The sequence below is a fragment of the Phyllobates terribilis genome, unplaced genomic scaffold (genome assembly GCF_046119375.1).
Source record: "Phyllobates terribilis strain yellow unplaced genomic scaffold, ASM4611937v1 Scaffold_4__5_contigs__length_816908805, whole genome shotgun sequence".
NCBI classification, from domain to species: domain Eukaryota; kingdom Metazoa; phylum Chordata; class Amphibia; order Anura; family Dendrobatidae; genus Phyllobates; species Phyllobates terribilis.
The window spans coordinates 261,037,016-261,054,169 of record NW_027362764.1 but is presented as its reverse complement, the minus strand read 5'-3'; the positions used below and the strand labels follow the sequence as shown (position 1 = coordinate 261,054,169).

At 39.4% G+C, this 17,154-nt stretch overlaps 1 protein-coding gene across 2 annotated transcripts in view; it reads left to right on the top strand.

Moving 5' to 3' along the window:
* SUGCT (succinyl-CoA:glutarate-CoA transferase) overlaps positions 1–17,154 on the top strand; it is a 1,771,027-nt gene that overhangs the window by 6,449 nt on the left and 1,747,424 nt on the right. For both annotated transcript variants that reach the window (XM_073676600.1, XM_073676601.1), the window contains exons 2-3: positions 10,628–10,685; positions 10,798–10,871. In XM_073676600.1, the coding sequence (XP_073532701.1) occupies positions 10,628–10,685; positions 10,798–10,871 (132 nt within the window). The remainder of the gene's footprint in view (positions 1–10,627; positions 10,686–10,797; positions 10,872–17,154) is intronic.

The following is a 17,154-nucleotide window of genomic DNA, read 5'->3' as shown; positions in this document are numbered from 1 at the left end:
AGTCTTTTTAGTTATACAGACAAATATTTGCTGCTCTTGTTTTGCAGTTAGGGCTATAAGGATACGTTCCCACGATGAACTTTTGCTGAGTTACTGACACTGCAGAATTTCTGCAACTATTATTTAAATTAAGTTACTTGCAGTTTTTTATTGCATTTTTATCGCGTTTTTGATGCTGTGTTTTTAGTCTCCTTTTGGTGTTACATTTTAAATAAAGCTACTTTGTTTTTTTTTATATCTCCTGGTATTTGGCTTTGATAAAACTTTATTGATATACTTAGGTGCAGATGCATTTTTACAATAGAAATGCACTAAAAACACATGTGCATTTTTTTCTTGTGGATTTTGTGCATCTAATGCAAGTCTATGGGGAAAATCCGCACAGAAAACTCAGCGGACCAACAAGAGCGAAAATTTACTAAGACCAATATTTCATGCATCAGTGTTAGTATACACTGTGTGCAAAATTATTAAGTAAGATATGGTCAAAATACTATCTTAATTTTCTGCAGATTTCCCAACTCCAAGCTGTATAAACTTGAATGCTTATTGGATAAAGCAGATCAGTTGATATGTATTTGTGTAATGAGGGAGGGTTAGGCCTAAGGATACAATACCCTTTATCAAAGTGTGAATAATTATTAGGCAGCTTGTTTTCCTCAGGCAGAATGGGCCATATAAGAGATTTTACTGACAAAGTCAAAAATTGTGAAAAGTCTAAGGCAATGTTCACACTAGGAGTTTTTTTTCAGCGTTTTTTTCTGCAGCAAAACCTGATCTCTTGGCAGGAATGAAGCTGAGTCAAAAATGCAAGTTTTGGTTTGGTGCATTTTTCAGGATCCCAAAGTTCAGCTTTGCTTCCACCACAGAAACATGAACACAGGTCACCAATGCAAGACATATGTGAAGCCATATTAACCAGAATAACGGATGTAACAGTGGAGGGAGGTGAATTGTTCAGGAATAGTTTTTCTAAGACACTGGCAGTTCATTGAGTTTGTAGGACACTATTTATTTTCACACTATGGTCTGCCATTGAGTTGCTCAAAGACTGTTCAATTTCACACCTCCGTGGGCCACAGGTATTGTTCAATCTCGCACCTAGATCTGCCAATGTTTACACTGTACACATCACTAATTTAATTAAACTGTTCTAATCCAAACTGCCATCTCACGTGTCCAAGACAATATGGTAAAATCACAAAAATAAATGAGTTTCACATAATGCTGTACTTGCTTTTTTTCGCTAAAAATGCAGCAAAACCTGATAGCTATGTTCACACTATGCATTTTTTCACCACCCATTCCTTTCAATGGGTGAAAAACACTGAAAGAAGTGACATGCTCTGTTGTGCAAAAAAACAGGCAAAGCACAAAATACTGATAGCACAAACACCAATGTGTGTGCATGAGGTTTCTGAAATCTCAGACTTTTCTGTTATTGTAAAACGCAGCTGAAAATTTGTATAAAAAAAAAGCTGAAAAAACGCATAGTGTGAACATAGCCCTAGAGTGTTGCAGCACTCATGAAATTGGTAAGATATTGAGCCGAGATCACATTTTGTTGCAAATAGACACTAGGGTTGCAAAAAACATGTTGAGAAAAAGAAGCCCATTAACTACCAACGATTTGAGAAGAAGGGAAAGTGAAGTGACCAGGAACCAGTTATCCTCCAGTGCTGTCATATTCCAGAACTGCAACCTCCCTGGAGTGTCCAGAAGTACAAAGGTGTTCAATGGAGACTTCAATGCACACGATGGAGCATTGTCTTGCATAAAAATCATGTATGTCTTGAAATATGCAGACTTATTCCTGTATCACTGCTGGAAGAAACTGTGTTCTAAAAATTGGCAGCAGTTTTGGGAGCTGATTTTGAGTTCATCTTCAACGTGAAAAGGTCCAACTAGCTCATCTTTCATAATACCAGCCCATAGCAGTACTCCGCTTCCACCTTGCTGGCGTCTGAGTCGAAGTGTAGGTCTGTGCCATTACTGAACCAACCACATGGGCTCCTTCATCTGGTCAATCAACAGTCCTTCATCTCATCAGTCCATAAAACATTTCAAAAATCTGTCTTCAGACATCACTTGGCCCAGTCTGCACATTTTACCTTTTTTGTCTTGTTCAGTGGTGGTTGGGTTTCAGCCTTCCTTACCTCGGCCATATCTCTGAGCACTGAACACCTTGTGCTTTTGGACACTACAGGGAGGTTGCAGTTCTGGAATATGACAGGACTGGAGGAGAACCGGTTCCTAAGAATTCTGCATATCTTGATAAAGGGTGTTGATATCCTTAAGCTGCATCCGCCCTCATTGCACAAATACATATCACCTGATCTGCTTCATCCAATAAGCCTTCAAGATTATACTGCTTGGAATTGGAAAATCTGCATACCAATGAGGAGATGGTCAAAATACACAGTTGCTTAAAAATTCTGCACGCGATGTACAGCTTGCTGGAGTAAAATATGACAAGTACTTCAGGAGGCATAGGCCTTTTAATAAGAAAAAGCAAATCTGTGTTTGCTTTACCAGTATTAGTTACTGGATGCAGGAAGAAACTGTTCAGACGGAATGTGAAAGCTGCAGTCCATCAGGTGCCACTGACTAGCAACCACAGTCACATAAAAAAAACCACCCCGCCAGATGCAGATAGCAGCAGACCGGCGAATGATTCAGTACGGAGTACAACATTCTGGTGGGTGGGTATATAATGGGTCCAATTCATTAACACTGGCGCTATACATGCCAGTCTTAGCCCCTTCACCCCTGGGCCATTTTCCGTTTTTGCGTTTTCGTTTTTTGCTCCCTGTCTTCCCAGAGCCTTATTTTTCCGTCAATATGGCCGTGTGAGGGATTATTTTCTGCTGAACAAATTGTACTTTTGAACAACACTATTAGTTTTACCATATCATGTACTGGAAAATGGGAAAAAAATTCCAAGTGCGGTGAAATTGCAAAAAAAGTGCAATTCCACAGTTGTTTTCTTGTTTTTTTTTTACCGCGTTTACTATATGGTAAAACTACCATTATTATTCTCCAGGTCATTACGAGTTGGTAGATACCAAACATGTATAGGTTCTTTTTTATTTAAGTAGTGAAAAAAAAATCCAAAGTTTGTTAAAAAAAAATGGCGCCATTTTCCGGGATCTGGGGCCGGGTGAGGGCTTATTTTTTTGCGTTCCGAGCTGACGTTTTTATTGATACCATTTTGGGGTAGATACAATGTTTTGATCGCCCGTTATTGCATTTTATTGCAATGTTGCGGTGACCAAAAAAAACGTAATTCTGGTGTTTTGATTTTTTTCTCTGATCATCAGATCACCTGTGTGTAGCAGAAGGTGCTTATAGCAAGTGAGCATGTCCGCTGGGTGGCACCTCCTAGCATCCCGGCAATGACAACTGCAGTTGTTTCCTGCAGACCCCGGGTTGTCATACCATCCCATCAGAGACCCGCGGTCATGTGACACTGTCACCAATGGGCAGGACTTATGACGTCCTTCCGCCGCTGCCATGTTAAATGCCGCTGTCAGAGATTGATAATGGCATTTAATATATTAACAGCCGCGGGTGGATCGCGATTCCACTCGTGGCTGTTAGGGGCACATGACAGCTGTATAGATCAGCTGTCATGTGCCCTGAAAGATGCAGGCTCAGTGCAGGAGCGCCCGCCAAAGGGAAAGACACGACATGTACCGTATATGTACGGCACATGTCGGAAAGGAGTTAATTAAGGGAGCACTGGAATGAGATGCTTCTAAACACTGAAGTGGCTAAAAAAGTGACCTATTCATGTTTTGGGTGCCTGCCAGTGTAAGGCTGCCCGTTTTCTATACTTTACTCTTTTAGGCCTGTTTCATGCGTCCAGATATTTCTGGTCCCGGAAAAACCCGTACCGGAGATATTCGTGTGTTCTTGTGCACCTGTGTGGCAACCATGTGTACACATGTGCGCCCGTATGCCGCATCAGGAGCACACGTACCGGCGTTTGGGAAACAGAGGTACAGTTAGCGCTGTTCCAAAGTGCCGGGTGCTGAACGCTGCCCTCATCATAGTCCCCTGCCAACGCTGCAATCAGCACCAGCAGGGACAATGGTGAGGATAGTAGTGTCTGCTCCCGCAGAGTCCAACCTGGAAAAATAAGAATGAAATAAAAAAATCCATATACTCACCTATCCTAAGTGTCCCCAGCTGTAATACATGCGACCGCTCAGCAGAGAAGCCAGGGAGAATGACCCTGCAGCGAGCGGGCCCCGGAGCTACGCTCAGAGCGGTGTCCTGTCACTCACTGAGCAAAGCAGTTTTTCGTGACATGTTGTACTTCAGTGGTAGTGGTAAATTTAGGCCGATATATTTTTTTCGTTTATTTGTGAAAATATCGGAATGATGGCAAAAATTTAGCAATTTTCAATCTTTTAATTGTTATGCCCTTAAACCGAATAGTTGTATCACACAATATGGTTAATAAAATAACATTCACTTGTGTACTTTAAATTAGCATCATTTTTGAAACATTTTTTTTTTGTTAGAAAGTAAGAAAGGTTAAAATTTGATCAGCAATTTCTCAATTTTCCAACAAAATTTACAAAACAAGTTTTTGTAGGGACCACATCACATATGAAGTAACTTTGAGGAGCCTATATGACAGAAAATAATGAAAAGTGACACCATTTTAAAAACTGCACCCCTCAAAATACTCAAAACCACATTCAATATGTTTATTAACTCTTCAGGTGCTTCACAGGAATTAAAGCAATGTGGAAAGAAAAAATTAAAATTTTACTTTTCCCCTCAAAAATGTTGATTTAGCCCCAAATATTGCATTTTCACAAGGGTAACAGGAGAAGATGGACTGTATAATTTGTGCAATTTCTCCTAAGTACGCGCCGGTACCCCATATGTGATGGAAAACTACTTTTTGGTTGCATGGCAGGGCTCGGAAGGGAAGGAGCACCATTTGACTTTTGGAGTGCAAAATTGTCTGGAATAGATAGCGGACGCCATGTTGCGTTTGCAGTGCACCTGATGTGCGTAAACAGTGGAAACCCCCTACAAGTGATCCCATTTTAGAAACTAAACCCCTCAAGTAACTTATCTAGATGTGTGGCGTGCATCCACAGTTGCTTCACAGAATTTTACAACGTTGAGCCGTGAAAATGAAAAAATAAATTTTTCCTGAAAAAATTTTGTTTTTTGCCCCAAATTTTTCATTTTCACTAGGGTAAGAGGAGAAAATGGACCATACAATTTGTTGTGCAATTTCTCCTGAGTACACAGATATCCCATATGCGATGAAAAACTATTTTTGAGGCACAGGGGAAAGCTCAGAAGGGAAGGAGCGCCATATTGGAGTTCAGATTTTGCTGGAATGATTTGAGGGTGCCATGTCACATTGGCACAGCCCCTGAGGTGCCAGAACAGCAGAAACCCCCATAAGTGACCCCATTTTACAAACTACACCTCTCAATAAATTCATCTAAGAGTGCAGTGATGAAATTGACACCACGAGTGTGTCACAGAATTGTATACCATTGGGCAGGGAAGAAAAAAATAATTACATTTTTACCATAAGCCCCAAATTTTACATTTTCACAAGGGGTAATAGGTAAAAATGGCACAAAAATTTGTTACACAAATTTCTTCTGAACGCGGCAATACCCCATAAGTGGCTGTATAGTACTGGTCAGCCACACGGCGAGACTTGGGAGAGAAGGAGCGCTATTTGACTCTTGGAGAACAAATTATCATAGAATAGTTTGCGGACTCCATATACTCGTACAGAGCCCTTAAGTGCCAGAAAAGCAGAATCCCCTCTCTAGTGACCCCATTTTGGAGATTACACACCTCTATAGGTGTAGTGCCGATTTTAACTCCATGGGTGTTTGAGAGAAACAAGCAGAAGTGGATGTTGCTGAGTGAAAATTGTAAATCTGCCAGTGTAGTGCCCAGTACATTGTTGTGCCTAGCTCATGCTTCTGGAGACATGCACCCGTAAATTAAGCGGGTTCTCATCGCTACAAAAAATGCCAAACATGTGGATGCTAAATGTGGTTTAGGCATACTGTGGGGCTCAGAAGGGAGGGGGCATTGAATTTGGGGGCACAGAATTTACTGGATTTCTTTTGGGGGGGTGCAAAGGAATCATAGCGCTTTTCTAGAGCCTTTGTGTTACCAGTAACATGGAAGCCCCCTATGTTTCCATTAATAGATGATGGACCTGAGTGGTGACTTTCTTTTTTTGTGGATTGAGTTGAAGCTTTTATTGGTAAAATTTTACATAACACTTTGGATCACATTTATCCTGCGCTCTAAGCTGTGCACTTACATTGGGGTTTCCATCTAAATCTCCGAATTACGTCATTCAGATGAAACTCCAAGGGATCCATTCACTATAATGAGGCAGCAGAGTTACTCTGGAGTTCGTCTGGCTTCTGTTCAGTAGTGTCCTTCTTTTCAGAAGTGCACAAAACTGTGGCTGAGTGCATTTTTATGCAAGTCTAGAAATACGGACACTGCCGGATCATAGGCCAGACAGACTCCACAGTGTCTTCATATGCCTCATTATAGGGAATGTTCCGCCGGGGGTTCCGTCTGCATCACGTATTTCAGAGATTTACATGGAAACCCCGGTGTAAACGCTCAGTGTAGAGCGCAGGATAAATGTGAGCTGAGCCTTACTGCGATCTTTGTGAGACAGAATGAACAAATCAGCAGCAGGTAAAGAATTGGTTTTATTTATTTTTACGCTGTTCTTCATATGTTATAAGTGAATAGACGACTTTATTCTTTGGGTCGGTGCGATTACAGCGATACCAGATTTCTATTTTTTTTTTTTTTCTGTTTGGCTGCCATCACATACTAAAAACCGCTTTTTTTGCAAAATAAAGTTTTTGCATTACCAATTCTAAGAGCTATAATTTTTCTATATTTCTGCTGACCGATTAAGGGAGGGCTTGTTTTTTGCACCACGAGTTGATGTTTTTACTGGTACCATTTTTGGACACATAACATTTTTTGATCGCTTTCTATTTTCATTTTAGGAATGCATAATGACCAAAAACCAGCAATTCAGGAATTTTTTTATGCTATTCACCATATGGTAAAAGTGATCAGACAGCTTTATTATTCGAGTCAATACGATAACAGCGATACCACATTTATATCTTTTTTTAAAATGTTTTGCTGCTTTTACACAATAAAAACTATTTTATAGAAAAAATAATTGTTTTTGCATTGCTATATTCTGAGAGCTGTAACTTTTTTATTTCTCCGCTGATTGAGCTGTATGGCAGCTTGTTTTTTGCGGACAAGATGTTCTTTTCAGCGATACCATTTTTATTAAAATTTAACTTTTTGATAGTGTTTTATTTCTCTTTTTGTTTTCATATTATGAAAAAGCATAGTTTTTTGTCTCGTGTTTTTTTTTTTTTACAGTGTTAACTGAAGGGGATAAATAGTGTGACAGTTTTATAGGTCAGGTCATTCCGGGCTCGGCGATACCAAATATGTTTTTTTTTTCATAAATATACCTATTTATTGGTTTAATATTTTTTTCATTTTTTTTTATTTATTTTAGGATTTTTTAAAAATATTTTTTAATTTTTTTTTTACTTATTCCCTCTATGGGACTTAACTTTAATCACTTTGGTCGCTGGTATAATGCATTGCAATGCACCAGCACTGCAATGCATTATACCTGTCAGTGCTGCTCTGACCATGGTCTAACAGGTTTGCTGTAGTCTGGTGACTCGGATGTCCTAATGACGACCTCAGGTTGCCATGGCAGCCTTCTAAATGCTGAGATCGCTATCGATCGTGGCATTTAGAGGGTTAAATTGCCCAGGGCACCACTCCTGGCAGTGACAGCAGGAGCTCAGCTATAAGTTACGCCGAGCTACCGGCAGCGATCGTGTGGGTGTAGTTCTGCAGTAACCCCTTCCCGACCATGCCGTAAACTTATGTCAAATGTCGTTAAGGGGCTAAAGGGAAACTGTCATGTAAAATAACACTATTAAGCTGAAAATATTAGATTAATAGCAGTATGAGTGAACAGTTTATCGACACAATGAGAAACAAAGTAACCTAACTTGTGATTTAGGAGTGGATATTTGTGACTCTGCAATTAGTAGATATCTTGACTCAGCAGATGACAAAAAGGAACAGGAGAATGGAGCCTGAATTGGAACATAGATGTGTAGTTTTGGTTGTAAGACAGCTTAGCAAACAGTTGTTGCAAGACAGTGCGGAGCCAGGCATGTAGCAGTACAAAACGGTGTGTAGATCATGAGATTAGGGACACAGGCAGAATCTGGAGCCAGGAGAAGGAACACAGAGGGCACTGTCAGCAGCACAGACACCAGTAGCTGGGCCAGGAACTAGAAACAAGAACATAGAAAACAGTAGCAGCAACCAGGAGTAGGCTTTGGACAAAACCATTAGATACCAGAAGCATCAACCAGGGGTAAGCATCACACGTCACACCATAAGATACTATGGACAAAAACTATGAGTAGGCCTCAGATGGACCAGTAGGAGAAGCTGGAGCAGCAAGAAGAAGTGGGCCTCGTATAGAACTAATAGATATTAGGATTGGGCTTTATATTGGACTACTAAATACAAAAAGCAGGTCTTGGAGTTAGAACAGTGTCCAGGAACTTTCTAGGGTTGGAACCAGATAACTTAAGAATACTCACAAGCAGGTGGTGGTAGCACAGAGTGGAACGTGGTCAAGAAAGGAACCAAAGGTCATCGCAAGGAAAGCTATACAATAACCAAGCATAGTAACCTAAGGATAAGGCAGACGTGAAATCGGTACCAAGAGCTACTATAACTAGACCACAGGCACAAAGACCATATTCAGAAACTGTTCTGTGGACTGTACATAGATTTTTTGCTGTTAAAACTACCCTCTACCCTGGCAAGGAAAAGTAACTATATATTTGTTATGTATAATCACCCTACCTGGTGTCCTCTGTTTTTCCTTTTCCAATGAGAATGGCATTCTGGTCCTCTTGCATCTGAGTTGGACGCTGCAGTGCCATGGAGAGCAGAGAAGTGTTGCCTTTCCTGTGATGTGCTGGTATGGTTCAGATTTATCACTGCTCCTTATGGCGCTAAGGTGGCCATCTTGAATGCAGGAGTGGCAGAACATTGATTTGAGCTGAAATTGCAGTTCCGACTTGGGGCAGACTTAAATAGGCCACTTGGAAACATTAAATGGCATCCTGCCAGCATGGAAGAGTCTAGTGTAAAAATGGCACTTTGGTGGTGATTATCCCTATGTTTTGGGACACTTTTTTGCAGGATTACCTCACTATCCACTGTGGGTCTATGGGTATTCTCAATGTAGCATTTTCTGCTATGACTATATATGAAAAAAACAAAGAAGGAATACAGTATGTGCCAGAAATAATAACGCCAATCACTAAAAAAATTATAAACTTTATTAAATACAATTCATACAAATGAGTATGGGTTATCCTAGCAATTTCGACAAAAGAATTAAAATTGGTCTAATGCTGACGAAGCATTTGTGAAACGTGCGTCGGGTGTTTGGTGGGTGAGTTTATTTTTACTGATGATCCATATTTACTGCTTGTGATTTCTCTGTGGGATATACTTCTACTGGTATATTTTCCATAGTTACTTTTTGTATTAGTATATATTTATATGTTAATGAATACTTATTCATATACAATCTTTTAGCACTTTATAGTAAATTGTACATTCAATGTGTGAACTATGCCCCATACTACTGGGGTTTCCACAGTTGCTCAGCCACCAATTTTATTTTTTTTTTGTCTATATTGCTGGGATTACCCATACCCGTTGTTTTTATGAATAGTATTTAATAAAGTTTAGCATTTTTTTAGTAATTGCAATTATTATTTCTGCCATGGCACCTATTCTCTCTTTGGTTTTCTCAATTAAAGCAGCGTCTCTTAGAGACATTCACACTTACTGGGATTACAGTTTTCAATAGACTATAACTATATACAGTTTTCTCAAATTTCTTTTGGGATCTGCTTTGACAACAGTGCCCCAGCCCAGCCTGCAATTACTTTTCCTCACGTGTCTATAGTGGTTCAGATCTTGTCATGTTCCTCTGTAGTTTACTGTATTCCTGCTACTTCTCTCTCTTTGCTGCATCATACCTGAGACACGATCCCAGGGATGGGACGCTAATTAAGACTATACAGACGCCCCACTGTGTCTTGGTGACAACTAATTTTTCCTATATGTTCTCTGCGGCCATGTGCACACATTCAGTGTTTGGTGAGTTTTTTTACATCAGTATGTGTAAGCCAAAACCAGGAGTGGGACAATCAGAGGAAAAGTATAATAGAAACAAGTCACCACTTCTGTATTTATCACCCACTCCTGGTTTTGGCTTACAAATACTGATGTAAAATACTGAACAAATACGCAATGTGTGAACGTGGCCTTAGACAGCAGCATGCAGTAGCGACAAGCACCCTATTGTATGTGGTATTTATGCTTTTGGTCCACTTTACAGCTCTAGGGTGATGTTATGCATGCTCACCCGACCTCTTCGGCTACGTTCCCGTGATAAGTATTTGGTGCGTTTTTGATGAAAAGTTTAATGTTAATGATTTTGTTTTTAAAGCAACAGATTCTGGCACTATAAGACCATTGGATGGAGTGAAAATCTTGGATTTAACAAGGTGTGTGGTGACAAGTAAAATAAAAAGTCATAATCTTTTAAAGTATCTCTTCAGACCTCAGCATATTCCATATAATGGCATGATTATTTATGGTATTCCTCATTTGTTGTAGAGTATTGGCTGGACCCTTCGCTACAATGATCCTCGGAGATCTGGGAGCTGAAGTTATCAAAGTAGAAAAGCCAGGTAATCATTTTAGTTTCCAAAGTATTTATTGAACAACCTGTGAAATTACAAGAATAATAATTTTTTTTATATGAGCAATGTATGCATACATTTTAAAAAAAAATCTAACAGATATATAAGGAAAAAAAATCCCCTTTTTCAGAAACTAGATACTATACCTTACATGTACAAATAATATAATGACAACGATTATTAGGCCACGTTCAAATGTGCAGTATTTGGTCAGCCCAAACCTTTTCACAATGCTCACAATCGTCAGCAATTATGGCATTTATTTATTTATTTTTTCAAAAAGTAAAATCTTTTTGTCCTCAACAATCACTTCTAAAACAAAAAGTGGGTCATCTCTTGATCATGTAATGCATGATTTTGTATGAGGTGTATAGGTAATGAGGGGCTTTGTCTAATATCAGAAAAATGGTTGCCAACATAACAATCTCAACATTAACCCCTTCCTGACATGGCTATTTTCTGCTTTTCCGTTTCCTTTCTTTCCTCTTCTTACAATATTCCAAGAGCAATAACTTTTTTTATTTTTCCATCAAGATACCTGTATGAGGGCTTGTTTTTTTGCAGCACGAGTTGTACTTTTGAATGACAACATTCATTTTATCATGTAATGCACTGGAAAGCAGGAAAAAAATTCTAAGTGTGGCAAAATTTCAAAAAAAGTGCAAATCCGCAATAGTTTTTTTGGGTGTATAACTTACCATGTTCACTGTACGGTAAAAATGACAGTGCAATATGATTATCCATGTCAGTATGATTACAAAGATAAGATATAAGATAGCAAACATGTATAGTTTTTTTTTATTTAAATGGTGAAAAAAAAAATCGGAAATTTGTAAAAAGAAATAAAAAAAAATTGTGTTTCTATATTTTGAGACCTGTAACATTTCGTCAATGGGCTATGTGATGAGGGCTTATTTTATGCTCCCTGAGCTGCGTTTTTATTGATACCACTTTGGGGTAGAAAAAATGTTTTTATCGCCTCTTATTGCATTTTTTGGCAGTATTACAGCGTTCGAAAAATGGTAATTCTGGCGTTTAGATTTTATTCTCATTATGCCATTTGATTCATTAATTTTATATTTAATTATTAATTATTTTTTTATTTTGATAGATTAGACTTTTAGGGATGCAACAATACCACAGTACTGCTGTATATAACAAAAAATCACATTCTCCTATGAACATTAGCCAGAAGGTGTTCTTCAGCAGATCCCCGGCTGGCATGGCAACTCATCGGTGCCACGCGAACGAGTGGCTGTTAGAGGCAGATGATGGATGAATATCACAGCATCTTATGTTGGGAAAGATACAGGCTCAGGAAGGCCGCATATGACATAGCTGTACGTCATAGCTAAGGGGTTACATTTTATTTTTTTGCATTTATTTTACTTGCTCATATAGCGCCATTAACACAGCGCCTTACAGACATCATCACTGTCCCCATTGGGGCTCACAATCTAAATTCCCTATTAGCATGTTTGTAATGTGGGCTGTGTATGGGAGAATCGGCTGAGATGGCGGGTAGCCAACAATGTGTAATGTGTAAGCTCACTATATATACAGTTGCAAAATAAAGTGAGTAAGTAAATTACCCATATTGCTGAATAGATTACTAATAGACTGTCTGATTGTTATCTATGTCACAATTATATACAAACGCATGCCAGCTCTTCTTTTGATTCATTGTCCTGGTGTGAATTCCTCGTGCTTGACACACATGTGACGTCCTGCCAGCCTGTCTAATCAAAAGAATAGCCGCGGATGCCATCAGGTATGTGGATGTTCTCACAGCTCCAGTCTAGTGACCACAGATTACTGACTTGCGCTGAATTGATGCGCACCAACTCTTCTTCTGTCTCAACTGTCCATAGAACATTTTCACAGAAATGTAATGGTCTCTGGAAAACTTGAGACAGGCTGCAAGTAGAGATGGATTGATTTGTGGGGCTATGGTTTAGCTTCCAGGATAGTGGTACCTGGCGGTACCACTCATACTAATCAAATGCCACAACCGGGACACCGGGAGGTAACAGATACTACTGACCTGTACTTTGGACTGGAGTGCTTTTACTTTATCACTGTGGACACATAAACAGATGCTTTGCAATTCGTGGAGTCTTCAGTAGGTCTTTTGCTGTTCTTTTTACCTTTATTGGGATTGCCATTTGTGTCTTTGGAGTGATTTATACTATACCCATTTTTGGAAGAAGGGTGTGGAAAAGACTAAGTGCAACATAAAGAGAAGAGGGAAAGGGAGCCCAGACTCTAGGGAATGGGGGAGTGGAGACCTCCTAGGCTGATCTAGTGTCGCCCTGTCTCCACTAACGTCCCTATATTGGTTTTTCACCAATCGCCGCATGCGTGCCTCGCTCTTTTTGTCCCTAGCGTTAGGCTCAGGCTAGAGAAGGGAGGGGATGAGCGCTAGTCGATCCCCACTGAACACTAAAGACAACAAGGGGGGACAAACAAGGGAAAATTGCTTAGCTTTAGTCGACTCCAGACAAATGAGCACACATCCTCTAGCACCAGAGAGGAAGAAGTACTGCTCTTGCTCAAGCCCTCACAAGGAGTAATGAATATCGCCGGCACCTCCCTCTTGCACACAGCAGGTATTTATACACCCATGTCAGGGTATTAATTAGCCAGAGGAAGGTAGCCACTGGCTCCTAGAGAGAGCCTCTAAGTTGTCTGTAATGCCAAACGAAGAGATCTCCTGCATCCAACTTCAGGGTGACTGTCACTTCTGACATACCCGTGACAGAGAGTAACTACAGTCCTGAACTTTCTGCATTTGTAGACCATTTGTCTATCCATGGATTGATGTCACTATGCCTTTGCAGCCCTTTCCAGTTTTATATGTCTTCTGAGGTCTTTTGAAAATTGTTTGATATCTAGACATGTTACCCAGGCCAGTAACCAGATTTAGTTTCTTATTTGCTAGGTAAAGCATCTATGACAGCCACATCTAAAATCTCATTCCCTTAACTAAAACTGCTTTGCAATAATCTTTTAGTCATTAACATAGAGGTTTGCTTACTTTTTCTTTATACTTTGGATGTTCACTAAATGTGATCAATAAATGATACAAACAGTAAAGCACATCACACAATTGTTTGTGTTATTAGTTTAATAAGACTGTGTTTTGTCTATAATTGTAAATAACAAATAAAGTTGCACTCTGTAGCGCTATAGCATGCAGACATGAAATATATGACATTGGAATTGCATTACTGCTCTAGAAAATAGGAAAAAACAAAGATACTTAGCTCAAAGATTCATGTGTGCCCAGCAGCCAAGACAAGGTAATCCTCTTTGCTGGGAACCTATCCTAGGCTTATAGCCTACATTTATATGGATATGTATGATCCTACTGTGATTAAAACCACCATAAGCTGATGGGTGGAGTGCTCAGTCAGAGCGCCTATTTATAAATATAAAAAGATTGACCATTAGTTCCAAACAGAAAATGGGTGTGAACAAGTGCATGCTAAGAGTAGCCATCTTCACATATAACTAACAAAGTTGTAGTGTCACTTTTCATCTGTGATACCCGAAAAAAACATGGACGTGTAAACAACCCCATAGACTATAATGGGTACTTCTGAATCAGACCTAAGGAATTTGTGTATGGCTTCAGTAAGCATTTTGAACCCATAGTTTGACTGTACAGTTTTATAACATTGGAAAATGAAACATTAATTTTTTTCCACTTAAATCTTGCTTTATGCTAAAAAGAACAGGATAAAAGAACTGTACAATTTGTAATGCAATTTCTTCTGAATAAATCAATACCACATACAGTGCATTATGAAAGTATTTGGCCCCCTTGAACTTTTCTAACTTTTGCCACATTTCTGGCTTCAAACATAAAGATATAAAATTCTAATTTTTTGAGAAGAATCAACAACAAGTGGGAAACAATCGTGAAGTGGAACAAAATTTATTGATATTTTAAACTTTTTTATCAAATTAAAAAATGAAAAGTGGGGCGTGCAATATTATTCGGCCCTCTTGAGTTAATACTTTGTAGCGCCACCTTTTGCTTGGGGTATGTCTCTATCAGTTTTGCACATCGAGAGGCTGAAATTCTTGCCGATTCTTCCTTGCAAAACAGCTCGAGCTCATTGAGGTTGGATGGAGGGCGTTTGTGAACAGCAGTTTTCAGCTCTTTCCACAGATTCTCGATTGGATTCAGGTCTGGACTTTGACTTGGCCATTCTATCACCTGGATACATTTATTTTTGAACCATTCCATTGTTCGTTTTTGCTTTATGTTTGGGATCATTGTCTTGTTGGAAGAAAAATCTCAGGTCTTTTGGAGACTCCAACAGGTTTTCTTCCAGAATGGTCCTGTATTTGGCTCTGTCCATCTTCCCATCAATTTTAACCATCTTCCCTGTCCCTGCTGAAGAAAAGCAGGCCCAAACCATGATGCTGCCACCACCATGTTTGACAGTGGGGATGGTGTTTTAAGGGTGATGAGCTGCGTTGCTTTTACGCCAAACATATCGTTTTGCATTGTGGCCAAAATGTTCAATTTTGATTTCATCTGACCAGAGCACCTTATTCCACATGTTTTCTGTGTCTCCCAGGTGGCTTGTGGCAAACTTCAAACGAGACTTTTTCTGGATATCTTTGAGAAATGGCTTTCTTCTTGCCACTCTTCCATAAAGGCCAGATTTGTGCAGTGTACGACTGATTGTTGTCCTATGGACAGACTCTCCCACCTCAGCTGTAGATCTCTGCAGTTCATCCAGAGTGATCATGGGCCTTTTGGCTGCATCTCTGATCAGTCTTCTCCTAGTTCGAGATGAAAGTTTAGAGGGACGGCCGTGTCTTGATAGATTTACAGTGGTCTGATACTCCTTCCATTTCAATATGATCGCTTGCACAGTGCTCCTTGAGATGTTTAAAACTTGGGAAATCTTTTTGTATCCAAATCCGGCTTTAATCTGCGCCACAACAGTATCTCGGACCTGCCTGGTGTGTTCCTTGGTCTTCATGATGCTCTGTGCACTTGAAACAGAACCCTGAGACTATCACAGAGCAGGTGCATTGATACGAATACTTGATTACACACAGGTGGATTCTATTTATCATTACCAGTCATTTAGGACAACATTGGATCATTCAGAGATCCTCACTGACCTTCTGGAGTGAGTTTGCTGCACTGAAAGTAAAGGGGCCGAATAATATTGCACGCCCCACTTTTCAGTTTTTAATTTGATGGAAAAGTTTAAAATATCCAATAAATTTCGTTCCACTTCACGATTGTGTCCCACTTGTTGTTGATTCTTCCCAAAAAAATTAGAAGTTTACATCTTTATGTTTGAAGCCAGAAATGTGGCAACAGGTAGAAAAGTTCAAGGGGGCCAAATACTTTCACAATGCACTGTATATGGTGGAAAACTGTTCTCCTCCAAATAGATTACATTTTATAAACTATACACCCCTCAATAAATTAATCTATCACTGTAGTGAGCATTTTGACAAAATAGATGTTTTCCAAAATTTTGAACCATTGAAAATAAAAAAGTACATGTATAGAAGTTACAGAGGGAAAACTGAATTTTAGTACATAATACATTGTGCCCAGCTTGTGCTTCTGGAGAGACACACGTGGACTTTTACTGCGGTTTGGCCATACTGCACGGCTCTGAAATGAGGCAGGCCTTATGGCTTTGGGAGCATGGATTTTGTTGGATTGTTTTTTTAGGACTCCTGTGTCTTTTTCAGAGCTTTTCTGCTACCAGTAGCTTGGAAAATCCCATATTTTTCTGTTCACATATGAAAGACCAGGATGGGGCCTTGTTTTTATTTTGCGGGATGAGTTGAAGTTTTTATTTGTACCATTTTAAGGGAAATAACAGTATTGATCACTTTTAATGCTCGGTTCAACTATATCCTGTGCTCTATGATAAGCTCTTACATCAGGCTTTCCATCTAAATCCACAAGAAACGTGATTCAGACAGAAACCTAGATGGCACCAATGACTATAATAAGGCAAATGGAGTCACTTTGGACTCCATATGGCCTATATGTATGTATGGTGTCTGTTATGTTAGACATGCACAAAACGCTTTAGTGCATGCCCAAAAAAATATGGGACACCACCAGAACAAAGGCCTTACAGAGTCCAAAATGACTCCATTTGATTCATTGTAGTGACTGGGTTTTATCTGAATTTTATTTTTTGGAGATTTAGATGGGAACTGCTCAGCATAGAGCTCAGTGTTTGTTTTTTTCACCTTTCAATGTGAGATATTAGTA